The sequence below is a fragment of the Mesoplodon densirostris genome, chromosome 1 (assembly GCF_025265405.1).
Source record: "Mesoplodon densirostris isolate mMesDen1 chromosome 1, mMesDen1 primary haplotype, whole genome shotgun sequence".
In the NCBI taxonomy this organism is placed as follows: Eukaryota; Metazoa; Chordata; class Mammalia; order Artiodactyla; family Ziphiidae; genus Mesoplodon; species Mesoplodon densirostris.
The window spans coordinates 12,772,710-12,800,688 of NC_082661.1; the positions used below are offsets into that span (position 1 = coordinate 12,772,710).

At 46.8% G+C, this 27,979-nt stretch overlaps 2 protein-coding genes and 2 pseudogenes across 2 annotated transcripts in view; 3 read left to right on the plus strand and 1 right to left on the minus strand.

The window, feature by feature from the left end:
* The window catches only part of EIF3A (eukaryotic translation initiation factor 3 subunit A), a 33,058-nt gene extending 30,749 nt beyond the window's left edge, over positions 1-2,309 (plus strand). Inside the window, exon 22 of the mRNA XM_060099008.1 lies at positions 1,071-2,309. Within this exon, the coding sequence (XP_059954991.1) occupies positions 1,071-1,306 (236 nt within the window). The 3' untranslated portion in view covers positions 1,307-2,309. The remainder of the gene's footprint in view (positions 1-1,070) is intronic.
* Positions 2,178-5,526, plus strand: LOC132487760 (voltage-dependent anion-selective channel protein 2-like; annotated as a pseudogene).
* Positions 5,162-8,170, minus strand: NANOS1 (nanos C2HC-type zinc finger 1). The gene has a single exon (XM_060099021.1). The coding sequence runs from the start codon at positions 8,096-8,098 to the stop codon at positions 7,232-7,234; it is 867 nt and encodes a 288-aa protein (XP_059955004.1). The 5' UTR covers positions 8,099-8,170; the 3' UTR covers positions 5,162-7,231.
* Positions 8,171-9,999: 1,829 nt separating this feature from the next.
* Positions 10,000-27,979, plus strand: part of LOC132487768 (essential MCU regulator, mitochondrial-like) — a 130,857-nt pseudogene continuing 112,877 nt past the window's right edge.

The window sequence follows — 27,979 nt, forward strand, 5'->3', positions numbered from 1 at the left end:
ATGACCGCTGAACCCTGCAGAGCCATAATACATGAGGAAATTCGGGGTTTTGCTATGCCTTAAATTTGTATGAACACCAAAAACAAGGTGGACAAGTAGATCTTTTATTTCATTTAGAGTTCAAAGTTCTCACAAACTTACGCACTGGTTGCTTTGTGAAGTTTAGCTCATCTTTAAATTCAAAGTATAGTATTAGACTAATTCAGTGGTGTAGTAAGCAATACCTATATTGATTTTACAAAAAGTTTATTTTATGTAAAGAAGGAAAAAAGTAAGGTCCTGGTAGATAAGCACAAAGTGTAAAACATTCTTTCTCTGGAATTGTAACAATGGAAGCTTTAGTAAAAAATGCTTTGTTTAAAATGACCGTAGCACTTAAGTAGTTGCCTCACAAGCTTTTACTATTTGGTTTGTTACAACCAGATTGTAAGGGTATTTCTTGTTTCATTTATTTGCTGTTAAATCTTCTTCAACAGGAGCCAAAAATCCTTTAAAAAATTTTTATTCAGCCAGATTTTTGTCACCTTATCCTAAATTAAAAAAAAAAAATTAGGACACTTCCCAGGCCGGTGATTTCTTCTTGCTTGCAAACTTATATTTCTAAGTCTATGTATTGTTTTAAAGGCTTTTCAGAAATTGTATCAAAATGATTAAAGTGTATTAAGCTTTTATTGCTTTTTTTTTTTTTTTTTTTTTTTTTTTTTTGCGGTATGCGGGCCTCTCCCTGTTGTGGCCTCTCCCGCTGCGGAGCACAGGCTCCGGATGCGCAGGCCCAGCAGCCATGGCCCACGGGCCCAGCTGCTCTGCGGCACGTGGGATCCTCCCAGACCGGGGCACGAACCCGCGTCCCCTGCATCGGCAGGTGGACTCTCAACCACTGAGCCACCAGGGAAGCCCAATTGTTTTTTTTGTTTTTTTGTTTTTTTTTTTTAAATGAAGATTCTCTATCACTATCTTCAGTGCAGGATTTCCGGGTCATTTGAGGCATTCCTTTTGCTTCAGTTCTGTGTAGTCTGAGCTAATAGCGTACAGTACACATTTCTTCTCTCTCCTTTTTTTTAAATTAAAAGTAAGTTCTTGGAGACGTGCTGATGACAGGAAAGATGACCGGGCAGAAGAGCGGGATGCCCCTCGTCGTGTTCCTCCTGCAGCTCTTTCAAGAGATCGAGAAAGAGACCGAGACCGAGACCGAGACCGAGAAGGTGAAAAAGAGAAGACCTCATGGAGAGCTGAGAAAGATAGGGAATCTCTTCGTCGCACTAAAAATGAGACAGATGAAGATGGATGGACCACAGTACGACGTTAAGTTTCAAGATAATGGACTCAGAGTCATATCTTTACATAGGTTTGATCACATTCAAGGAATTATTATACTTGTGCTTCAACCAATCTAAATTGGACTCTTTAATGTCTCACCATAACACAAAAAGCATGAACTTGTATTAATCCTATGTAATAGGTTGATCATGCACCGTGTCCAAAGAAGGTTGGAAAACCATGCCATTTTTTGGAATTTGAGGTGTTGCATTGTTTCATCAATCATTTGTTTACAAAAAAGAAAAACTAAAAAATAAATTTAAAATGGGAATTCTTCAGGTATTCAGTAACACCTGTATCTTGGTATAGAACTGATCTTTTTTCTTTTGATTTCGAAATACCTGATATTGATTTGGAATGAAGTAAGATTCTGTTATAGAAAATGTATTTGAAGACGCTAAAGCAGAGAGCTGAAACAATTCTCACACCACTAGAGGGTGAGACGTACCTCTAGGTATTTTGAGGTATTTACTATTTACTAAATTTAGAAAGTTTTTAGGTTTACTGTAAGTGCAGTAAACATTACACACACCGGATACAGAGGAATTTTCGGTAGATTTTACTTGAGAGAAGGTGAGTATAAACCAATTTGCAGTCATTATTGTAATGACAAAAATACTGCTAAAGTGTGAATCCAAAACAGATACAGCTTTTAAATTTTAAAGCATTTGGTAAACTGTTGCTGAGTTTTTTCTGTTGCCAATAGCAAACCGCTTTTCCATTTATGGAGAATTCATGCCTTTCAAGCATTTTAAATATGACAATATTTATAAATGTGTGGTTTGGAGGAATTGTTTAAATTGTTTTTCCTAATTTCCTTTCTCTTCAGGATAGATTCTTTCACCAAGTAATTTGTAGTAATGACTGTGCTGACTTCAATTTTGGAGTGTAGTAGCTATGTTAAAGATTAACTATTTGGTCTTATTGAAGCCAACACAGAACTTGCTGCTGTGTTTTTTCTTCAATGATAAATAAAATACTTAGAGAATTTGTTTTAGTGTTGATTTGTGGTTACAGTCAAAGTGTTTTGTTTATAATGCTGAGCTTGCGTATTCGGTTGAGGTTTTTTCACTTGAGTTTTTACCAGTGCTATTAAATTTCTCACTGTTGGGTATCAAAGAACATAACCTGAATATAACAGAAAGCACATGTGGCTGGGATGTTTCCACTGAAACGTCCTCCTCTGTTCCTTGATGCACCCCTTAGTTTCCTTGTAAAGCTGTCCTCTCTGTGAGTACGGTGTGTGTGCGGTACATCTTGGGTTTTCCCCTGAAATTACAAAAATCATAATTGGTTTCACAGAATGTTAGTTGCAAATTTATAGTAGCTATAGGCACTTATATTCTTCTTGGTGTGAGCAGTGGTGAGAATTTCTGTTGGTATAGCCCTAAGGCCAGAAGAGGGAGTATTGATGCTTTTTTAAAACTTAATCAGATGCAACCTCTCCTTTTCGACGTTAACAATGATAGAAACCACTTCAGAGCTGTAGCCGGACCCCGAGCGAGCCGAGCGGCCTCAGCTGCTAGGGGGGCGGCAGCGGCACCTCCCCTTCCCCCCCAGGAGACCACCGGATCACCTCTCCCCTTGGCCTCGCCATAGCGACCTATGGACAGAACTGCCAACGGCCAGTGTGTATTCCTCCATCATATGCTGACCTTGGCAAAGCTGCCAGAGATATTTTTAACCAAGGATTTGGTTTTGGGTTGGTGAAACTGGATGTGAAAACAAAGTCATGCAGTGGCGTGGAATTCTCAACATCTGATTCATCTAATGCAGACACTGGTAAAGTTACCGGGACCTTGGAGACCCAAATGTAAATGGTGTGAGTGTGGTCTGACTTTCACAGAAAAGTGCAACACTGATAATACTCTGAAATTGCTCTTGAAGACCAGATTTGTCAAGGTTTGAAACTGACATTTGATACCACCTTTTCACCAAACACAGGAAAGAAAAGTGGTAAAATCAAGTCTTCTTACAAGAGGGAATGTATAAACCTTGGTTGTGGTGTTGACTTTGATTTTGCTGGACCTGCAATCCATGGTTCAGCAGTCTTTGGTTATGAGGGCTGGCTTGCTGGGTACCAGATGACCTTTGATAGTGCCAAGTCAAAGCTGACAAGGAATAACCCTTGCAGTGGGCTACAGGACTGGGGACTTCCGGCTACACACTAAGGTCAGTGATGGGACAGAATTTGGAGGATCAGTTTATCAAAAAGTATGTGAAGATCTTGACACTTCAGTAAACCTTGCTTGGACATCAGGAACCAACTGCACTCGCTTTGGCATTGCAGCTAAATATCGTTTGGATCTCACTGCCTCCATTTCTGCAAAAGTCAACAACTCTATAGTTTAGTTGGAATGGGCTACACTCAGACTCTGAGGCCTGGTGTGAAGCTTAAACTCTCTGCTCTGGTAGATGGGAAGAGCGTTAATGCTGGGGGCCACAACCTTGGGCATGCCCTGGAGCTGGAGGCTTTAATCCAGCTGAAAGAAACCTCTGGGAATGGATATCAGAAGACATGGCCTTAATATATTTCCAGTGTGACCAGCAGGCTTCCCCCGCCTTCACCCAGGAAGGTGATCAAAACAAAGGATGATCTAAAGAGCTGTGTTTTAAATATTTAGGCAGTTACTTGTTAGCTGGTTTCTAGTTAAATTGGTTATCTAGTTACCAATGCTGCAGTCGTGCAGTCACCTATACATTATTTAAATGTATTTAACTGTTAAATGTGCTACCCACCAATAATAGACCTTTATGAAAACAAAAAAAAACACTTTAAAAAACATTTTTCTTAATATCTGGACTTCAAACAAGTGAAAGTCTTAAAAGGTCCTCTTTTGTGAGGGGCGGGTCTTTCCTTTTGTAACAAGTGAAAAAACTTGGGGCAGTAAGCTGCTCTGTCTTAAGTTACTAGAACAGGACTGTGCCTGGGCCATCACAGATAGGCCACAGCAGACGATTCATTTACGCTGATTTGTTTAGATGAGTTACAGATGCGTGTCTGATAGTTATGTTTCCAGGCTAGTCTGCAAACCACCCTTCCTGCCCAGACCCTTTTCCAGACGTCCTGTTCTCCCAAGTTCTTTGTCCTGGGTATTGGAATCAGAGCACAGGATAAAGGCAGAATAGTCTGCAGCTGCTTGTGATCCTGCTCTTAGGTTTCCACTCTCAAGGCCTCACAACCTTACCCCCCACCCCCAGTGTTTATTCACAGGTGTCAAAGGAAAGCTGAGCGACCAACCTACTGTCTTCCACGTTGCCAGTGGTTTCTGCATTTTTAGATGGGGATATTATTGCTGTCAATATGGATGGATCTGAGGGCAGAGACAACGGCCCGAAAAAAGACTCGACATCCTAGTAGTTGTCCATAGTGGCTACCAGGAGGAGGTTGGTACCTATATGGTGTGGCATGATTTGGCTGTAGACTGATTCATGATTTCATAAGTCTAATTGAAGTATACAGAAAATTAATGGAATGTTCAGATTATAGCTAAGAACAGAATAGAAAATTAGGACTAACACTGAAACTTCTTTTTTGAAGTACATGTGTATTTGTGGTATAATTTTAAAATATAAAGCAGTCTGCCTGCACAGTTGGTGAAGCTCTTTTGAGGATTCCATACTTTTTTTTTTTTGGCCAAATATGCAGTCTGTTCTTATGAAAACAATTTCATCACACTATTGTGGATACTTTTTAACACTTCCAAAAATTGGGTTTCTTTTACCCTAAATTTAGCTTTTCAAGTGTTTAAAACATGTTTCAGATTGAGAGTTGCTTTTAAATGTATTAGCGTGGTTAGTAAACTTTTCGTAAGAGATCTCTGCAGAACTACTGATATTCCCTGTTCATGCTTAAAATACTGGGAGTTAAAGTTAGCTGGAGAACAGGCAAGTTTGGAGGCTGATGCAGTTATAAGTCACCTAAACCGTATCTTCTGGTGTGGAGTGCACCCCTCAGTTAATAATGACCTTGAAAAGGTACAATTAGAGCAGTGGCAAGAGGTAACAGGAATTAATGTTGACCTGAAAACTCCTTAAAAAGCAAGTCTAATTTAAACTGGTATGTTTTCTAAAAAAACTGAAGAAAATAAGTTAATTTCATGGTTTTATTAAGCTACTTGAGTTTAGGCCTAGTCAAGTGAATTATTTTTTCCTGACCAAGAAATCGTTCTGTCCATCCCCCACCCATGCACCTTCCTTTGACCAATAAACGCTCATAGCTATCCCCAGTGTTATTTATTTATTTATTTATTTTGCGGTACGCGGGCCTCTCACTGTTGTGGCCTCTCCCGTTGCGGGCTCCGGACGCGCAGGCTCAGCGGCCATGGCTCACGGGCCTAGCCGTTCCGTGACATGTGGGATCTTCCCGGACCGGGGCAAGAACCCGTGTCCCCTGCATCAGCAGGCGGACTCTCAACCACTGCGCCACCAGGGAAGCCCAGCAGTCTAATTTCTAATAACCTAGCTAAGCTCTCCTGGAACCTCTATAGACTAAATCTCTTGCTGGTATTTTCAGATAGTGATTTTATACATTTCAGATGACTTCATCTTAATTCATTTCCATTTTTGCCTTCTATGTCTGTCCTGATGCTAGATATGGTGTGGTACTCTCACTACAGTGGATTTAAAAAAGGGTGGAAGGTTAAAGTAGGAGTCAAGCACCTTTGCTAAGGATTAGATTTAATCTCATTTATGGATAACTGGCGGGATTCCAGAAAGAGAAGGGTAATCTTCCAGTGAGAATGGGAACATGAGAGAGGCTGCGTTCCTTGTCTCCCCCCACCCCAATAGTTCCTTTAATTAGTGCTTATACCAGTTTGAGGACTGCCTCTGATGCTTAAAGCCAACATAGCCCAGAGTGGAACCTTCCTGAACCCAGGTTATTACGTTGACCTTCCAGAGCTCAAAGGATTCCATCTTACATTTAGTTTGAGAGGCAACAGCTGGAATGAGCTTTCCACTATTTAGGAACCCTGAAATTGAGCAATCCAGACAGTGAATTAATACTACTCCCTTTTGATCTGAAGGATGATAAATGTTTTGAAAAACGAATGGGGTGGGGAGCATAAACAAAAGGCCAAGTACCAGAGTTAAAGGCAAGATTAATGAATTAACATACTGTTACTGTATAAATGCACAAGTTTTTTTTAAACAGCACCATTTTCAAGTGTGTACACAACATTATAACTTGGCACAACTTTTAAAGGTGGAAAACGCTAGTTGCTCGTTCAGTAATAAAAGACCTGGTACATAAAAGGATAAGGAGCTGTATTCTACCTGCTACATCCAGCTAGGACAGAAACAAGCCACAAGGAGGGAACACCCACCCAAACTAATACTGGAAAGTTTACTAAGCCTTCACTTAATGATGCTACCAGGCAGGGGGGCTTGCTTCGCCTGGAATTATAATAACTGATTAAGGACAACAGAAATATTACTTGTTTCAAACAATAAAAGTCATTTTGCTGACATTCCATAAAATCGCCAGTTAAGTTCAGTTAAGAGGCTTTTAAAAAAATATTCTAGACCTAGTAAAGTGCCTCCATTCATAAAATTAAACATCCAAGATTAGATTGAGACAATTTCATACTGATGCGCATCTAAAATAGGTCGACCTATAAATAAACAGCGCCTCTAAGTTGCCACATTTCAGTTAGCGGAATACCCAGCCTTCATCGTCTGGATGTGCACAAACGAGATAAATCAAGACTTTAGCGTCTACTCTCAACCGCTCTTCGACAGGAAAGTACTCAGTACCGTCGGCTTCCTTTGAGAAAACCAAGACGACATCCCAAGTTGAGCCATCTGCTGAGCTCCATGCTCACCAGCAGCAAGGGAGAGAGAGTGCGCAGACCAAATACGAGAGTGGGCAGGCGGCGACCCTGGTGGCGTCAGCAGACCGGAGCCCGCGTCCTCAACGCAGCTTTTTGCCGGGCAGGCCGTCCCTGGCGCTGCGCGGCGGCGGGCGGGCGGCGGGCGGCGGCGGCACTTTGGAGAGCGGACAGTACTTGATGGTGTGTGCGTTGTCACCGCTGGCGCCGCACAGGGGGCACGTGTAGCGGCGCAGCACGGGGCACAGCACTCGCCCGTCGGGTCCCTTCAGGATGTGGGTGGTGTAGAGCGCCACCGCCTCCTTGTTGTTCCGGCAGAACACACACACCTGCAGCTCGGGCTTGAGCAGCCGGGCGGCGGCCGCCCCGGAGGCGGCGTGCAGCCTGGGCTCAGCCGCCCACGCCGCAGCCCGCTCCTCGCGCGGCGCCACTTCGGCGGTGGCAGCAGCGGCGGGGGCGCAGCCCAGCAGCACGGCGGCGGCGCGACCAGCGAACGGGCTCAGCTCGGCAAAACGCTCCTCCAGCAGCCCGGCCTCGGCGGGGTCCGCGCACAGCTCCAGGGTGCGCAGCTCCAGCGCGCCCCCCAGGTAGCGGCCCCGGGATCCCGGCTCGTCGCTGTCGTCGTCGTCCTCGTCGTAGTCGGGCGGCCCCACCGCGGGCCCCAGTGTCCCGGGCCCGGCCCCAGCGTGGGGGGAGCAGCACGACGAGGAAGAAGAGGGCGGGGAACCGTCGCCGCCGCCGTCCCCGCCGCGGGCGCAGCCGAAGCGCGGCTCGCCGTCCACCGCCTTGGTGATGAGCGTGGCGAGCCCCAGGTAGTCGTTCCACGAGCTGAAGGGCTGCGGGTGCACCGGGCGCTGGGAACTCACGTAGCGGGCGCTGGGCACGAGCGCCATGGGCGGGGGGGCACGGCCGCGGCGGGGCGAGCGGGGCGCCCAGTGGAAAGCCTCCATGGGTGGGCTGCGGGCCGCGCGCGCCGCCTCCCCACCGCCGGCGCGGGCCCGACGGAAGGGACGCGCCGAACCTGCCCGCTGGCCTGCCTCGGGGTGGAGCCGCCTCGCCGCCTTTTATCCGGCCCCGCTCCTCCCCGCCCCTGGCTTCGTCGCCTCGGCCCTGCCCCCTGCCCTCCCCCGCCCCGGCCACCTCGCCCGTGCCCCGGACCGAGGCGGAGCGGAGGCGGACGCGCGGGGGGGGCGGGCGGGCATGCAGTGAGCGCGCTCTGCTCCGGCCCGCGCGGCTCCCGCGCCCCACGCGCTGCGCCAGCCTCGCCAGCTGCGGGGCGGCTTTCATTCTGGGAGTGGGCGGGCGAGGCGCCGCCTCGGGCCGCTGAGCTAATTGGCTGCCGACCTGAGCCCCCTGCGCCACGGGCGCCGCTCCGGACGTTGATTGGTGAATCGGGAGAGGGGGCGTGCCCTACCGCGCAGCTGGGAGGGGAGGGGAAAGTAGGGGAGAGGAGTACGGGAGGGGCGGCCGCTGGGGCTCGCGTGAGCCTTGTTTCCTGGGTTTGGAACCGATGACCAGGCCTGGATCTCCCTCGGCCTGGTGGTGAGACCCACCTCCCAGCCTTTAGTGCCCTAGGCTAGCCTTCTGCCTTCTGAGAAACCCCTTCTCTCCTCTCTCCTTCTCACCAGCATCAGCAAGAAAAGATGTGGGGAGGCAAGACTTGGCGCGACCTAAGGGTGCAGTTTTTAAGTCAGAGCAGCCCAGCAATCAAGGAACTTCCGTTTGCACAGCGTTTTGGAGAGCTTTCAACTGGGTGAAATCCTCGCACAAACCTCAGAGAGGTTCAGAGAGGTTTTGGTTCTTGCCTAGTAAGTAGTGGAAGGACGCAGGGCTTTCCCACGGCACCAAGCACCTCCCAACTGGTGTTCCGAGACTAGGTGGCCATTAGCTGGTGACAGGTGGGGATGCGGGCTGGGCCAGATAATCTTCCGGCCTTAGGACAGTGATGTGTGTGTGTGTGTGTGTGTGTGTAGCTCCCCACTCTCCCTGCCCCACCCCCAACCCAGGGGCGGGGGCTGTATTAAAATCTGAGGTGTATGTGCAATTTGAATAACAGCGTATTCAGCGTCACAGTTGAATACTTTGAAATGAATAAAATTTTTTTCTAAAAACTTGGAAAATAAATCAGAAGACTTGATTAGGTGGCCGCAAGGTGGTTATGTCCTTCCCAGGAGAAGTGGCAATACATTTTTTAAAAAGATGGAAAGTAGGAAAGGTATTAGCTTCTGGGAGGATCCTTGTAGGGTGCTGTGGGACAGGGAAAACGCCTCCTCTGGTGGCTGAGCTGGCAGGCAGGGTTGGCTTCATGGGGCAGGGCAGGGTTTTCCTTCCTCTCTCTGGAGGAGCTGTGGCTATTGAAACAAGGACTGGGAGGCTGGTGTTGCAGCCGTCCTTAGTGGTCATTAGGCTATGCTTATGGGTCTGGCTGTGCCCAGCAGGTTTGGAATAGCCCAGGAGGGGATGTCCAGAACCTAGCGCTGGCACAGGTTAACATCAGAGTGAATGAGTGTGTCAGAATGTTAGCAGTGGAAGGGATCTTTGAGATCATTCACTCCGATCATACTTTACAGATGAAGAAAATGAGACCCAGAGAAGAGAAGGGCTCCTTTAAGGTCACACGGTGAATTTGTCACAGCCAGAACTAGGACTTAGGCCTCTTCATGACTGGCATGGTGGCCTTCCCACTATATCATGGAACCTGAACGTATTTCAGACTTTGAGTCTGTGCGTGCATCAGCAGAAATCTAGTGTAGCGCACAGGGAAAACTGGAAGAAGAGAAGTGAGATGGGGCCTTGTGCCTTCGGCGTGCGCCCCTGCCCTCAGGAGCAATCCAGAGGCCATGTAGCCGGCATGGGGAAGGCCTTGAGGCGGTAACGTGATGCCTGTTCTGGCAACCTGTCTGCATGTGGGGTGGAAGAAATGTTTTTCAGTCTCTTCCTCACCTACTACTCCCTAACAGTTAAGTCCCCAACCAGGCAGTGATATTCTGCACTTGCCAACCCAGTTCCTTTTCCAAGTTTGTGTTGGCACTCAAGTTAAAAAGCTATTCCTTTATTTCCTCCCGTCTCCCACCAAAAATAAATAAAAGGGCCCAGATGGCGTGGGGCTCCTGCAGAAGTGTGGCGGGTTTGCTGACACTGAACTCCGAGCTCTTACCACGAGAACGCTGGCCCCCAGAGTGGTATGAAGAATATTATTCTATAAATGGAAAATTCCTGCAGCCTGCATACTTTCAAGGTATGCAGGCTTTTCAAGTTCTGAAGACTGGAGCTACCATTCTGAGAAAAACTTCTGCAAGGAAAGTTTAAAACCGCCAGCTGCTGGGCCCAATCACCCTTGTTCAGGCCAAAGAGAGCATGGCAAATAAGCGAGGCCTTCTTTCCTCCCTCACATGATTTTTTAGCCCTTGTGGTTTTGCAAGGGGAATAAACACTTTTAAGTGAACATGAATGGAAACAAATGCCTTGATTCGGAGCTACAGCCTGGGTGGGTAGGTTGTGGTGATTGTGAGATAGATGCCCTGGAGAGAAGTGAAAGGATGCTCATGTGTCCTGGGGCCTGGCTCCGTGCTCTTTCCCTAGGCTGCTCACCTTGTCTGCTGTTGGCCTTGCCCACAGTAGGTGTTTTGCCCTGAAAGAATGTCTGGAAGTGGAGGCCAAGTTCATAAAGGCTTTTTTTTTTTTTTTGGCGGGTGACACCCTGGGCCTCAGTACACTGTCAGTGACCGCAGAAAGGCTGGAGTGGCTGCCTGGTCCAGCTCTAGGGTAAATCAGCAGTTACTTTTGTCACCAAGCACAGGCCTCAGATGAGCTCTCCAGCTCTCTTTGAGGCAGTGAAACTGACTTCTGAGATGTTCTTAGATGCTCCGATAGATGAAGTCTGACTGCCTTTTTGTTCCCTTTCCAGAAGTCTGGAATGAAACAGAAAGAGTCACAGTGTGACAGTGTCTTCGAGGGATACCTTCAGATTGATGGAAGCAGGAAGACAGATCAGGATGGGCCTCATCTCAGAGGTTAGACAGCGTTGCTCAGTTTCTTCTGGAACGGGGCCTGTGTGGCACAAGTCGGGCAGGGCAGGGGTGGGTAGTGGGGAGGGATGCTTGGGCTCTGAGTTTCCACCTCTCCACGTGGCCCCCAGCCGCCATCCTGGGCCATTTCCTTTGCTGGCAGCAGAACTGAACCATGAGAGGCAACACACAGACCTCGGGCGTCTTGAGGCTCTTCAGAAACATGAGGTCAGCCCTAGGGAATGAGGCAGCTTGGCGGGTGTCCAGGCAGCTACAGAGACGCTGTTTGTCAGGCTCTGGGTTCCCGCTGACCCGCCTGCCAAGCTCTCGCGAGGGGCAGGAAGTGCTTTGGCTCCCCCCGCCCTGGGGCCTGAGTATGTCAGGGGCTCACTTCTGTAACGGTGTTGACTTTGTGCACGTCATGCCTCTGGCCGAGCTCAGAGGATCCGGGGACGGGGCTTCTGCCCTTTGGGGCTTAGAGGAGGCTGTAGTGGGTTGAGAAGCCACCTGGTGAAGTGACGGGAGTTTGCTGGGCCAGTGGCTGGGTTTTTATCTTGGTCCTTCTGCAAAGTTGCCTGTGGCCTTGGACTCGGGACTTTACCACTCTGGGCTCCAGCTCCTTCCTCGATCCGCGAGGGGGCTAATCGTGTAAAGTGACAGCCACTCTCTCCTTCTTGCTTTCTTAATTTTGTACTGGAACAGTCTCTCCCTCGCCCTATGTGGAAGAGCTGTGATGGGTGTGAGCCAGCAGAAACAGCCTATTTTCCCTGAGTTTACTAGGAGAGGGCTGGTGACCCAGGTCCGGTCCCTGAAATATAAGGGATATCTGTTAGGTGGGCTCTGAGAGGGAGTTTGCTCCCTTCTTTAAAAAGAAAAGAAAAAAAAAAAAGATCAGGAACCTCACCTTCTTCTGGTCACTGACAGGTTGTGGAGCTGAGGCAGCCCAGAGGTGACAAAAGTCTTAAGGGATAAAAAGCTGGCACACTGGTGATGGCTGCCTGGAAAAGCTATATTAAAAAAAAAAAAAATGAAGCCTTGGTGACATTTCTGTTGAAGTCTTGTGATTTGTTACACAAGATAATTAAACATCTTTATTGTTTCAGCCACTACAAGTCAGGTATTCTTTTACTTGCAGCTGAATTCACTCTAATTGAGACGTAGTAACATGAAAAAAATGCATTTGGGAATTCTATCAAAAAGGTGGGATAGGGCTTCCCTGGTGGCGCAGTGGTTGAGAGTCCGCCTGCCGATGCAGGGGACATGAGTTCGTGCCCTGGTCCGGGAAGATCCCACATGCCGCGGAGCGGCTGGGCCCGTGAGCCGTGGCCGCTGAGCCTGCGCGTCCGGAGCCTGTGCTCCGCAATGGGAGAGACCACAACAGTGAGAGGCCCGCATACCGCAAAAAAAAAAAAAAAAAAAAAAAGGTGGGATACAACATTCTGGCCAGATGGAGGTGACAACCATGTCAGAACTGTGTGTGTGTATAAATGGGGACAGGAAGAAAATCCAGAGAACTGAGAACAGGGGCTTTGTGGTGGCCCTCCTCTTACCCAGCCTGCCTTGCGCTGAAGTCTCCCAGCTGATATCAGTAATGGTGACACCACGACCATCAGACCAGGTGCTTTATGGCATCGCCTTGGTACCACTTACACGACTGCTGCACGCGGCAGGTGCTGTGACTGCCCTCGTGTTATCCATGAGGGGGGGCTGCAGAGCTCACATTTAAATCCGTGTCCCTCTCCAAAGCTGGGCTGTGCCTGCTTACATGCAGCCGGTCATCCCCTGGCCATGGGGCTTCTGGGGCTCGCCTGGGGGAGGACGGCTAGGAGCACGGGCAGTGGGGGCAGAAGGAGACGGTACAAGGAGCCGCCTGGGGCCAAATGGGGCCCATCCAGCGTGTCAGAGATTGTTCCCAAAGAAAACCAGTTCCACTCAGAAGCGGTGTGGATTTTTCTATTTATCTACCAATGGGTACTTTGGTATAACGGTAATCGTTTCTCTTTGTAACACACCCTCCCTCTCCTAGCCATGTGGTTTGCTTTTAGAAATATGTATCGTCCCAATTTTTTTTAAAGCAAGATGTGCCTGGAAGCTGACAGCCCGAAGGGCTGATGGTGCCGATAATAACAGAAATAACAGCTCGCACGTCCAGAGCCTTTACGGGCACCAGCATGAGCTCATAGTTTCTTAAATCCTTCCGGCAGTGCTACAATCATACCCTTTTCACAGAAAGGAAAATGAGGTTTTCGGAGGCTAAAAAAGTGTACCCAGCATCTCCCCGGTAGGTAGTGGGTGGGCTTTCTCCAAGGCCTGTGCTGGGAGCTACCATATTTCCTCAACCAGCTCCTGGCCCATAGACATTCAGTTAGAATTCACTACTTCCTGTCTCCCTACCTCCTCACCTTCTTTCTGACTGGGACTATCAGGCTTCCCATGCTCATCCTCAACCCCTGCTGTCTGCAAGGGGAAGGGAGTAAAAGCTGGGGCCCCTAGTGGAGGAGTTAGACATGAAACGGTAAACTATGAGGTCAAGGTTGTTTTCCAATGGGCCTGAGCGCTGAGGTGGGGGAAGATGAGGTCAGTGAAGGGGGTGAGACCAGACTGCCTAGCAGGGCTGCTGTGTGTGGTTCTGCAGGTTGTGCACTGTGCAAGGGCTTTGCATCTAAGGGGGTGTCTTGTACTTCATAGACGTGGTAATACCTATATGAGTGAATCTCTGATAGTTTTCTGGCAAATCGGGAGTAAAGTGTCTTTTTCTAATGGAATGGTATATTATGACAGTATTCTGACAGATGGAAAAAGATGTCTTGTGGAAGAAGTACCTTTTCCTAATTTGCCCAAAGCTTTGACTCTGGCCAGAAGAGTGAAATGCTAAGATTTTTTTTTTCTTAACATCTTTATTGGAGTATAATTGCCTTACAATGTTGTGTTAGTTTCTGCTGTATAATAAGATTCTTGAAAGCAGGCCTTCAGTCTGCCATTAACTACATGCCCATGGGCCTTTCTAAAGCTTCAGGTGAAAGTGTCTTTCTAATTGAGCTGATCAGTCGGGTGGGTGCTGGGCACAGTTCTGCCTAGTAGTTACTGGTGGACCAGGGGCTCCATTTTTAAGATTGCTCAAGTCATTTTAGACATCTTCTCTCGGTCTTACCTGACTTTCCCAGCTGTCCCGAGTTCCCTAGGGTTTCTTGTGCCCTGACAGTGCCTGTCCATGATGGTAAGTTGGCAGTTGTGCCTGTCCTGGGGCTTCTATGGCTTAGGGACCAGAAGGCAGGGTGGTGGCCCAGGCTGGTACAGATGGAGTAGCCTTAAGCAAGTCATTGCCCTTCTCTGGGCCTCAGTTTTCTCTCATTTAAAATAATTAGGTGAAAAAAATAAAAAACAAATAAAATAATTAGGTGGCCTAAGCGATTTTTTTGGCCCTTTCCAGCTCTCAGGTTTATTTGTTCACCATCAGGGCCTTGGGCTGAGTGTGAATAAGACGGGCATACTTCTGAGCTCATGGAGCTTATACTCTGATGGGGGTGGACAGACAGACAAACAGATGATGATACTTTGGTGGGAGACATATTAGTTTCCTTTTGCTGCTGCAGCAAATCATCACCAACATAGTGGCTCAAAACAGTACAAACTTATCTTACCGTTCTGGAGGTCAGAAGTCTGAAATGGGTCTCATTGGGCTAAAATCAAGGTGTCAGCAGGACTGCGTTCTTTTCCAGAGGCTCTAGGGGAGAATCTGTTTCCTTGCCTTTTCCAGTTTCTCGAGCCTGCCTGCATTCCTTCGGCTGAGGCCCCCTTCCTTCTTCAAAGGATTTTTTCTTCTGCTTCCCTCTTCTACTTTTCAGGATGCTTGTGATTACATTGGGCCCACCTGGATAATCCAGGGTACTCTCCGTATTTTAATGCTCTCTAATTAGCAATCTTAATTCCACCTGGAACCTTAATTCCTTTTTGCCATGGAAAGTAACATAGTCTTCAGGGTCCGGGAATTAGGATGTGGGCATCTTTTGGGGCCATTATTCTGCTTCCCACAGGAAGAGTACGGAGGACTGTGGGACCCCTTGGCAAGGGGCATCCAACCAACACACAGGGGACCCATGTGTCATGGGTCCCAAGACCTTTGCATATTCAGAGGTCAGCTGGGCTGGTGAATTGAGGTTTCCTTTGCCAGTTGGGACCTGACCCAATACAGGGGACTCTGTAGGGTGAGGAAGCCCTACGCAGTGTATGTGTGTGTCCCTCAGACAGATGGAAGGTAATTGCCTAGGGTCTGAGTTGCAAGAAGGGATGGTGAGCAAAGGAAGTAGTATATGTGTGGGGTACTCTAAAACATAATAATGATGGCGATGATGTTATTTAATTTGTGGTTGAAACAAACAAACAGCCAAGTACAACAAAAATACCAACCAACAACAGCATGTGCATCACGGGGGAGTAACTGGAGTAGAGTGCTCTAAAATCCTTGTATTGTTCAGGAGGGTAAAGATACTAACGCTAAGATTTTTAACTTACGGAAAATTTTAAGCATTACAAAAGTAAAGGTCATGGTGTAAAGAATCCTAACCCACTTCTCCCTTAATACAGGATGACTCTTATTTTATCTAGCCCCCCACGCCTGTTTTTCACTCCAGCTCCCACACTGTGGATCATTTTGAAGCCGTGAACATTGATATTAATTTTGATAGGTTAAATATGTATGTTAAAATATGTAGGGCACTGCTTGTAAAAAAAAAAAAAAAAAGGAAAATAGAGGGTATAACTTCCAATATAGTGGATGTAAAGAAGTGGAGTGAAGAAAAAATAAATATTCCAAAAGAAAGTATGATCGAGGGAAAAGTCATGAAAACAGGAGAAGAAATTAGAAGTACACAATAAGATGTTTGAAATAAACCCAAACATAAGATTACTTATAATAAATGTAAATGGACTAAAGAATGCTGTTAAAGTACAAAATTTCAGACTGGATTTTAAAAAAACAGTTATACATCCTCTATGAGAAAAACGTGTAAAACGTAAGGATGCAGAAAGTTTAAAGGTAAAAGGATGAAAGAAGATGTGCCAGTAGACGCTAACAGAGGAAAGCTGACATAGGTATACCAGCAGCAGACGAAACAGGCTTTATAGCAAAGAGCTTTACTAGAGATTAAAGAGTGGCTATGTAATGTAAAAGCCTCAATGGCTTTTACCAGGCTTCCTGGCTTTTACCAGGAAGATATAACAATTCTAAACTAGTATATACCTAATCGTTTCGCCTCAAAGTATGTGAATGAAAAAACTGATAGAGCTGCAAGGAGAAACAGGCAAATCCACCATGTTCGTGGGAGATGTTACAACTGTCTTGTAGGTAAAACAGACAAAACATTAATAAGGATATAGAATATCTGAATAACAACTAATAATTATATATAAATACTGCTTTAAGGGGAATTCCCTGGCAGTCCAGTGGTTAGGACTCCGTGCTTTCAGTGCTGAGGACTGGGGTTCAGTCCCTGATTGGGGAACTAATATCCCACAAGCCACACAGCACGGCCCCCAAAAAAAGAATAAACAAGATTATAATCAAGGAAATGCAAATTACAACCAAATGAGGTACACCACCAGGCAGGCAAAATCAAACATTCTATCGATATCAGATGTTGACAAAAATGTGGTGGAACTGGAACTGTAAATGGAGTGAAATTGCTGCAATCTATTTGGAAAATAATTTGTTAAAATCTAATAGTAAAGTTGAAGCCACACATAACCTATGATTGAGCAGTCAGCCAGATACAAACGCTTGAGAAATCTTGCTCAGGTGCACCAGGAAACGTGATTCAGAATGTTCATATGCTAACTACCAACTAAAGTAGATGTAATAGAAGAGGCTGGCAAAACCCAGTGGTTTTGCTACTTGGATGTGGAGAAACTGGAACTCTCATACACTCTGGTAAGACTGCAAAATGACACAACCACTTTGGAAAACAGTTTTATTTATTTATTAATTTTTTTAGCAGTACGCAGGCCTCTCACTGTTGTGGCCTCTCCCGTTGCGGAGCACAGGCTCCAGACGTGCAGGCTCAGCGGCCATGGCTCACGGGCCTAGCCGCTCCACGGCATGTGGGATCTTCCTGGACAGGGGCACGAACCTGTGTCCCCTGCATCGGCAGGCGGACTCTCAACCACTGCGCCACCAGGGAAGCCCAGTTTTATTGTTTTTTAAACAAGTTAAACATGGGACTTCCCTGGTGGTGCAGTGGTTAAGAATCCGCCTGCCAATGCAGGGGACACAGGTTCGAGCCCTGGTCTGGGAAGATCCCACATGCTGCAGAGCAACTAAGTCTGTGAGCCACAACTACTGAGCCTGCGCTCTAGACCCTGCGTGCCTAGAGCCTGTGCTCCGCAACAAGAGAAGACACCGCAATAGAAGCCTGCGAACCGCAACAAAGAGTATCCCGCGCTCACCGCAACTAGAGAAAACCGCACACAGCACTGAAGACCCAACACAGCCAAAAATAAATAAAAAATAAAATAAATTTATTTTTAAAAAATGTTAAACATAAAGTTGCCATATGACCCAGCCATTCTACTCTTAAGTTATCTACCCAAGAGAAATGAAAACATAGGTCCACACAGAGACTTGTACACAAGTACTCTTAGCAGCATTATTCATATTAGCCCAAACCTGGAAATAATCCAAATATCCACCAACTGATAAATGGATAAACAAGTATGGTGTGTCCATAGAATGAAATACTACTCAGCAATAAAAAGAACAAGCTACTGATACATGCAACAAGATGAATGAACCTCAAAAACATTCTGCTAGGGCTTCCCTGGTGGCGCAGTGGTTAAGAATCCGCCTGCTAGTGCAGGGGACATGGGTTTGAGCCCTGGTTCAGGAAGATTCCACAAGCCACGGAGCAACTAAGCCCGTGCGCCACAACTACTGAAGCCCGCACGCCTAGAACCCTTGCTCTGCAACAAGAGAAACCACCCAATGAGCAGCCCATGCACCACAATGTAGAGTAGCCCCCGTTCGCTGCAGCTAGAGAAGTCCTGCACGCAGCAACAAAGACCCAACACAGCCAAAAATTTAAAAATAAATAAATTTTAAAAAATTGTGCTAAGTGAAAGAAGACAGGCATGAAAGACTATATATTGTACAATTCCACTTGTGTGAAACTTCTAGAAAAGGCAACACTATAGAGACAGAAAGTTGTCAGTGGTTGCCTGGGGCTATGGGTGGGTGGGTGAGTGGGTGGGATTGACCACAAATGGGTATGAGGGACCTTCTGGAGTGATGGAAGTCTTCTAAACCTGGATCGTGGTTATGGTTGCACAAATGTATATATTTATAGTCCACTACAATGGGTAAATTTTATAGTAATATAAATTATAACCCAGTAAAGTTGTTCAGAAATGTTCGCTGAAGCCTTATTTCTAATTGCCCCAAATTGGAAACACATCCAAGTGTTCATCACTGGTAGAATGAATAAATTGTGGTATGTTCATTCATTGGAACACATGGAGCAGTATTGGTGAGTTCATTATAGCTACATGAAAAAACATGGTATCAGGAACATAATGTCGAAAGAAAAAATACAGTGGCAAAACAATACACATGCTGTTTCAATTTAGATACCACTAAAAAGCATGCAAAACTGAACAAAATGTTTTCTAAAGGTACAAACATATATGGTCCTACCATCGAGAAGAACAAGGAAGTGACCACAGAATTTGAGACAGTCCTTCTGTGAGGGGTCTGGGGATGGCATGGGACTGGGGAGGGAAATTGACAGTTGATGGCAAAGTAGACAGTTTATACATAGTTGATTCTTACTGTTATTCTTTATATCTTACCTTTGTTTTTGAGATAGTCTTTTGACTCAATATTTAATATGAATTTTTTTTTTTGCAAAATGTTAATCATTTGAAGTACTTGGTCCTTTAACTATTATTAGTAGACATTGCTGATGACACCCTTCAGAGCTGACCAGACACTGCAGCTGAGAATTACTGCTCCAGGCTCTAATCCATTGCCTGTTTTTTTTTTTTTTTTTTTTTTCCATTTTTTCCCCATTGTCTCTTTGATGATTGGGCTTCTCCACACAGGCAGACACCAGTCACCACTTAGGGTGGGTTCGAAGAGTTTCCATCCTTCCTTCCTCTTCTTCTTTTGTTTTAGGAGAAAAACAGAAGTTTAGTGGCACGTGTACCTCTTGTACACATGGAAGATACCCAGGCAAGCTGAGTACCTCCTCCATCCTTCCTTCTGGTGGTGGCAGGGAGTGCATAGGGAGGTGGAGCACAGGGAGCCCCAGGCTGGGATCCTTACTTCTTTGTGAGGTTGAACGTGGTTTGGGGGGATGAGGAGGTCTGGGAAAACCGTCAGCATCCACTGTGATGATTAGCACCCGGGAATCTCAGAGTGAAATGAGAGAAATTGAACATGGGTCTGTTTGTGCAGAGGGGATCCTTCTTGGGTCCCTGCTGGACCACAGTAAGGATGCTTATAATTTAGTGTGTGTCACATTCGGGCTTGCTTTTGGCTATACTTGAATATTTCCTGGGATTGTTATTTGACTCTGTGTATACCTTTAAAAAGTTGCAGGGAACTTTGCCCTCATGGTCATAATGAAGTTATGCATTAAAGAGTTACATTTAGGACTTCCCTGGTGGCTCAGTGGTTGGGAATCTGCCTGCCAATGCAGGGGACACGGGTTTGAGCCCTGGTCCGGGAAGATCCCACATGCCACGGAGCAGCTAAGCCCATGTGCCACAACTACTGAGCCCATGCCCCGCAACTACTGAAGCCTGTGAGCCTAGAGCCTGTGCTCCGCAACAAGAGAAGCCACCGCAATGAGAAGCCTGTGCACTGCAATGAAGAGTAGACCCCACTTGCTGCAACTAGAGAAAGCCCATGCGCAGCAATGAAGACTCAATGCAGCCACACACACACACAAAAGTTACATTTAAGAAATTAAACTACATGCACACACAACATAGAAGAAAACGCATGTAAACATTTACCCCATCTCTGAACTGGGAGGGTCTTTCTAAGCATTTAGGTGATGGATAAGTCCCAAAGAAAAAGCAATAGATCTGACAACATGAAAAAAAATGTATAAAACACTAATAACAGCAAATGCCAGAAGGCAACAACAAACAACTATTAATGGTAAATGTTTCCCCCAAACAAATATGTATGGCAAATATTTTCCAATATATATTTTCCAAAATATATTTGTGATATATATGAGAACACTATTTTTAATGTTCATATTGATATATATAAAATAAAACTGATTAGAAAATTATTAACAAATAGAAATATAGGAAAAAAATAACATGAACAAATGATTCATAGTTGACCTAAAAATGATTTGTAAATATATGAGAAAAAGGCTCAGTTCCACAGATAACCAAGGAAAGGCAAATTAAGACAGGAGACTATTTTTTTTTTTTTTTTTTTTTTTGCGATACGCGGGCCTCTCACCATTGTGGCCTCTCCTGTTGCGGAGCACAGGCTCTGGATGCGCAGGCTCAGCGGCCATGGCTCACGGGCCCAGCCACTCCACAGCATGTGGGATCCTCCTGGACCGGGGCACGAACCCGTGTCCCCTGCATCGGCAAGCGGACTCTCAACCACTGCGCCACCAGGGAAGCCCCAACAGGAGACTATTTTTACCTATCAACTGATTTTTAAAAATCCTTCAGGTTTTCAAGGATTTGAAATGGATTCTTTCCTGTCCTTATCATTTTGGAGAGCCATTTGGCAGCATCTGTTAAGAGCCTCAAAGTGTTCATACCCATTGGATTGATGATTTGACTTCTAGGAATCTATTCTAAGGAAATAGCCCAAGATGCAGTGGGAGATTCAAGCAAAAATGTTTATTGCAGGGTTGTCTGTAATAGTACAGAATGAAAAACAACTTAATGGCCAAATAAAAGGGAGCAGTTAAATAATGGTGCATTTGTGTGATGAACTATTATAAAGTCAATGAAAGTTGGGTTTTCTATTAATTTTTAATGACATAGGAGAATGCTCATGATGTAATTTGTAACCATAGTATAATTCCAGAATATTAACAGTGGTTCTTCCTGAGCTGTGGGGTCATGGAAGATTCCCTGCCCCTCCCTTTTTCTAGTGTAATGTCAAGAGTTACTCTTTGGAGTCAAACAGACCTTCCATCTCAAAGCCAGCACTTCACGTCTCTTTGACACTGAGTCTCCTGCCTGGAGACTTTTTTTCAATTTTTTCAATTTTTTCAATTTTTTTTTTTTTTTTTTTTTTTTTTTTTGCGGTACGCGGGCCTCTCACTGTTGTGGCCTCCCCCATTGTGGAGCCCAGGCTCTGGACATGCAGGCTCAGTGGCCATGGCTCACGGGCCCAGCCGCTCTGCAGCATGTGGGATCCTCCTGGACTGGGGCACAAACCCGTGTCCCCTGCATCGGCAGGCGGACTCTCAACCACTGCGCCACCAGGGAAGCCCTATACCCATTTTATAGATCAGTTTTCAACCAGGGGCGATTTTGCCCCCAAGAGACATATGGCAAAGTCTGGAGATGTTTTTGGTTGTCACGTTATAGGGAAGGGGGCGGTTGCTACTGGCATCTAATGGATAGAAGCCAGGGATGCTGCTGAGCATCCTACAATGTCCAGGGTGGCCCCCACCACAAAGAGTTATCCATTCCAAAATGTCAATAGTGCTGAAGTTCAGAAGCCCTGTTATAGATGAAGAAATTGAGGCTTGAGAGAATCACGTGCCCAAGGTCACACAGCTAGTGTGGTAGGCAGAATAATGGCCACCAAGACCTGTGAATATGGTACCATATGTGGCAAAGGAGAATTAAAGCTGGAGATGGACTTAAGGTTGCTGATCAGCTGACCTTAAAATAGGGAGAGTAGACTGGATTATCCAGGTGGGCCCAGTGTAATCACAAGGGTCCTTAAACGTGGAAGGAGAGGGCAGGGGTTAAGAATCCGCCTGCCAGTGCAGGGGATTGCGCCCTGGTCTGGGAAGGTCCCACACGCCGTGGAGCAACTAAGCCCGTGCGCCACAACTGCTGAGCCTGCGCTCCAGGGAGCCCACAAGCCACAACTACTGAAGCCTGCGCACCTAGAGCCCGTGCTCCACAACAGGAGAAGCCGCCGCAGTGAGAAGCCTGAGCACCGCAGTGAAGAGTAGCCCCCGCTCTCCGCAACTAGAGAAGAGCCCCCGCTCGGCAATGAAGACCCAACCCAGCCAAAAATAAAATAAATAGTAAAATAAATAAATTAAAAATAAAATAAAATAAAATGGGTATAGTTCTTACCTTGTGGTGTAGTTGCAAGGATCAGACAAGATAGTAAGTGCATAAGGTTTAGCATAGTGGCTGGTGCCTAGCGAGGTTCCCCACGACCCAAGAAGTGGTTCTCTATGTTTTACTTTTCTGAATGCACTTTACTGTTATGGTAATTAAAACAAAACTTATTAGAAAGAAACTCTTAGCAGTTGGGCAGTAGGCTTGAAAATTAAATACCCCTAGAGGCAAAGGTATCTTTTCAATGAAAACATTACAGATACATTTCAATTATTCAAATAGTGGGTACATTCCAATTATGAAAAATTCAAACAGTATACATGAGGCTAATATTTTCTTTCCTTTTCCCAACTCCACCCTCTATCATTTTCTTCCCAGAGGTGACCCCTGCATATAACTGCCATGAGGACAGGTATTTCGTTTGTACTGTTCATCATTTTACCTCCAGTGAAGCAGTGCCAGGCACACAGTAGATATTCAGTTCAGGCTTGTTGAATGAATGAATGAATGCGTTTAGTGTGTATTATTCCAGTGCTTTGAAAAAAATTGCTACATAAATCTTAGTGGTGGTTATTATTATATCCCAGTTCAACAGTTTATTAGCCATATGATGAAATTACCTAACCTTACAGAACCTTAATAATTACATTGGCCAAAAGGGGTTAGTACCACTACTGCGTGGGGTTGTTGTGAGACATCCCAGGTCTTTGGTCATGCATTTATAGGGACACGTGCGTGCACACACACACACACACACACACACACACACACACTTTTAAATTTAGTGTATCTGAGATCCTATGTATTTTTCTGCAATTTGCTTTTTTTAAAAAATAAATTTATTTATTTTTGGCTGTGTTGGGTCTTCGTTGCTGCGCACGGGCTTTCTCTAGTTGCTGTGAGCGGGGGCTACTCTTCGTTGCGGTGCACGAGATTCTTATTGTGGTGGCTTCCCTTGTTGCGGAGCATGGGCTCTAGGAGCTTGGGCTTCAGTAGTTGTGGCTCGCGGGCCCTAGAGCGCAGGCTCAGTAGCTGTGGCACATGGGCTTAGTTGCTTCGCGGCATATGCGATCTTCCAGGACCAGGGCTCGAACCCATGTCCCCTGCACTGGCAGGCGGATTCTTAACCACTGCACCACCAGGGAAGCCCTGCAATTTGCTTTTTCCATTTAATACGTCTTAGGAGCTTTCCAGTTCAGTATATATAGCACCGCCTCATTCTTTTTAGCTGCTCTAAAGATGAACCATGGTTTATTTAAGGGATGGTGTCAGACTCCCTGCCCTCCTCCTCCCTGTGTCTGGCAGGTGAACACATATCTCTTGCTGAATCACTGATTGGGGTAAGTGCTCCCCAAGCTGGAGGAGCCTGTTGATGTTTTACTTTTCATCAACTGTGCAAATCTTTGAGTCTTTTTGGTTTGAATGCTTCAGAGTCTGGTCTGGAAATCTACCCAAGCTTATTGTTAGTGTGTTTGGCCAGGGGATCAGCTGTCCTCTGGAAATGCTCCCTCAGGGCCAGTCGGCACGTGCTGCCTCCAGAAGGCGGTCACAGGCTCTTGAAGATACCCCTGGGCCTGGGGTGGAAGCTGATGTGAACTTGAGCCCCTGAATCTGAAAGCAGGACTGGGGGTCTCCTGAGACTGGCCACATCCAACATGTAAGGGACCCCAGGGGATTGATTCCTGGCTCCTTTTCTGCTCCTGCTCAGACTGTCTCCATGATGGTGGTTGCACGCTGATGGGACACTTACACTCTGGCCTCAGCCTCTGCCCAGCCCTCTCTCGGCTCCAAACAAGCTGTGAATGTTCACACCTTTGCACAAGCTGTTTCTTCCGCCAGGGATACCCTTCCTTTTTCCTTTTTTGCTTTTAAGGCTCAGCTCAAATGGCCCCTCTTGGGTAAAGCTTCCCCCACTTCCCATCGGGGACGAGTTGGTCACTGTCTTCTCTGAGTGCCCAGAAGCTCTGTACCTGCTACATTCTGGTCACAAGGACTAACCGCTGCTACCTGTCTGCTCCCCTCACCTGGTGGGGGCTTCTGGAGGCAAGGACCCCCGGTGCCCATCCTAGTGTCTGGCACATCATTGGACTTTGCATATGTCCACTGGATGAGAGAAGCTCTGTGACATCAGGATGAAGATCGCTGGAAACAGGCAGGTGAGCAGAAATGAGTGCTCCATGGAGGAGCTGAGAAATTGTGAGGTTAGGAGCCACGGGCTTTTCTCAGGATGACTTCCTGTCGTCAAAGTGGTCCTTTCAGGCTGGAACAAGACACTTCGAGCATCAGAGACTTGAGTTCAACTCAGATGAAATCTTGTCTAATTTCTAAAAAAAAGTACTAAAGGCAGATGGCAGTTGTGTCCGTGATACTGATTTTACCTGTATCTGAAAAACGAAGCACCTTGAAGCACCTTGCATGTTGGAAGTCACATCATCTGAGCATAGTGATGGTCACTTTTCTAGGGGTCTGACCCCCCGGACCTCAGCCATCCAGGATGAGGCTGAGAAGTGGGAAGTGAGTGGAAAGGCTTGGGTGATTATCTCAGAGAGTTCTATGAAAGCATTTTTGCTGCGCAGAAAAGAGTCAGCTGCTCTCTGGGAACTTATTAACTCTTACTTTACATACATTGGTAACAGGCTCCTTTATCTGGTTTCTCAGCTCAGACTGTAAGGTGGTGGTGATGGGGTGGGTGGTACCTGTTGAAAGCAATGAAAAGCAGTAGCTGAAAACCAGACAGTGAGAGAGGGGACCAGTGAACTGTCAAACAGCTGATGTGAGGGACTTCCCTGGTGGCGCAGTGGTTAAGAATCCGCCTGCCAATGCAGGGGACATGGGTTCGAGCCCTGGTCCGGGAAGATCCCACATGCCGCAGAGCAACTAAGCCCGTGCGCCACAACTACTGAGCCTGAGCTCTGGAGCCTGCGAGCCACAACTACTGAGCCCACATGCCACAACTACTGAAGCCCGCACACCTAGAGCCCGTGCTCCACAACAAGAGAAACCACTGCAATGAGAAGCCTGCGCACCACAACGAAGAGTAGCCCCCACTCACCACAACTAGAGAAAGCCCACACGCAGCTACGAAGACCCTACGCAGCCAAAAGTAAATAAATAAGTAAATAAATAAATTTATTTTTAAAAAAACTTACCAAAAAAAAGCTGATGTGGGCACAGTTAGAACAGAGCCACCTTGTGCTGGACCATCTAGCACCTGGACGAATAGCCCAACTTGCATCCAGTCACCTCTATAGATATTACCGTATGATGGCAGGATATAATTGTTTGGTAATGTTAATTCTGAATTACTAGAAACATATTAAATTCCAATTACTCTGTTTAAGAAGGCAGGAAAAGTATAGTACAGTTTAGAAAATGATTAGCACATAGTTTGATGTTTGTAGTATCTATCATGTAGACACATATATTTACTTATATGATTTGTCCCCCCTCTCAGAACCGCCAGGTAAATAATAACTGTGGTTAATGCGTCCAGCTATGAACTCTACCCTGTTACCTCATTTACTCTCCAACAACCCGGGGTGGGGGGTAAGTATTATGGGTAATCCCATTTTATAGATGTGGACGGTGAGACTCAGAGAGGGAATGCAATGCATCCAGTGTCACACAGCCAGCAAAAGCTGGAAGGGACTTTGATCCCAGGTTAATAGACTCCAAAGCCAGCACCCTTAACCCTTAGGCCCTGACTCTGCTGTGATTTTCCTCTCTTGCCTCAGCAGACTGCAGCCCTGCTGGGTGTGTCTCCTGCTGTCCTTTAATTGCTCCACTTGCCCTGGCTCCCAGGGAAAGGTTCAGGGTGATGGAGTTGCTTCCCAGGAGGCTGGATGCATCGTCAGGGCCCCTGGTGTCCACTGCTGTGACGTTTGCTAATGAATAGCTCCCTTCCTGGAGCCAAAGGAAATTCACTGTCTGGCCACAGGAAAAGCACACCGTGTGTCCCCTGACAGCACAAAGATGAATGTTGACTGTCTGGACACGCTTGGGGTGTACCCATGGCCTTTGGCTTCACTGACCACACCTGTTTCTGGGCCAGAGGTAAAGTCTAGGGCCATCGCTCTGCCAAGTGATGGGGCTTGGCTAGAGGGTGGGAGGGAGGCAGGGTCCAGGGTCCCGGCCAGGAAGCCACAGCAGCTGCCCTGTGGGCTGCTGTGAGGTTATGTGAGCCCCAGAATCTCCTGGAGGAGGTACCACCTCCCGCTAGCTGCTGCCTGCAGCCGGAGGCCAGAGCTCCCTGCCCGCCCCCATGTTGAACACAAGTGTCACCTTCAGAAGGGAACTCACCACGCAGCAGCGTCACCTGCTGGGAAGGGTCCTACGTGAGCCGGATCTGGGGCGGCTTTCTGACCCACCAGCAACTCGCAAGTGGTTTCCTTCCTCTGGACCTCAGATTCCTCCCCATTAACTAAGAAGACAGGCAGTGGCATGGAACACTGTTCACACCTGTCACTGTCTCAGAACTGTACAAACTCCCCAGTTATCTTGTTAAATGAGACATTTGGTAGGTATATTTTCCCCTATATATTTTGTGTGAAAAATATAGAAATATGTAAGAAAATATGTGTACAAGTATATATATATATGATTGCTAAGAGTGATCATCTGGGAATTCCCTGGCCACCCAGTGGTTAGGATTCCATGCTCTCACTGCCAAGGGCACGGGTTCAAGTCCTGGTCAGGGAACTAAGATTCCACAAGCCACATGGTGCAGCCAAAAAAAAAAAAAAAGAGTGGTCATCTCCAGGCAGTGGAATTAAGGGTGCATAGTTCTATACTTTTTTTAAAAATAAATTTATTTGTTTATTTTTGGCTGCATTTGGTCTTCATTGCTGCGCCCGGGCTTTCCTCAGTTGCGGCGAGCAGGGGATACTCTTCGTTGAGGTATGCGGGCCTCTCATTGCGGTGGCCTCTCCTGTTGCGGAGCACAGGCTCTAGGCACGTGGACTTCATTAGTTGCGGCGTGCAGGCTCAATAGTTGCGGCTCATGGGCTTAGTTGCTCCGCGGCATGTGGGATCCTCCCGGACTAGGGCTCAAACCCGCGTCCCCTGCATTGGCAGGCGGATTCCCAACCACTGCGCCACCAGGGAAGTCCCTATACTTATTTTTTTTTTAATACAAAAAAATTCAAACCCAGGATGTTCGATTCCAAATTCTGTGCTCCTGGTTCATTGATGCTGCTCCCTCTGCTATTAAAGCCCGACAGTGGGGCCTCCCTGGTGGCGCAGTGGTTAAGAGTCCGCCTGCCGATGCAGGGGATACGGGTTCGTGCCCCGGTCTGGGAGGATCCCATGTGCCGCGGAGCGGCTGGGCCCGTGAGCCATGGCCGCTGGGCCTGCGCATCCGGAGCCTGTGCTCCGCAACGGGAGAGGCCACAACAGTGAGAGGCCCGCATACCGCAAAAAGAAAAAAAAAAAAAAAAAAAGCCCGACAGTGGCTGTCTGCCTTGTCCCTGGAGGCTACAGCCAGCTCATTGCAGGGACCAGGTCCACCTGCCAGAAGGGTGTTGGTAGCCACACCTGCCCATT

What these genes read in the sequence shown, in the direction of transcription:
- NANOS1 (XM_060099021.1), bottom strand. Translation starts at nt 8,098, where the DNA reads ATGGAGGCTTTCCACTGGGCGCCCCGCTCGCCCCGCCGCGGCCGTGCC.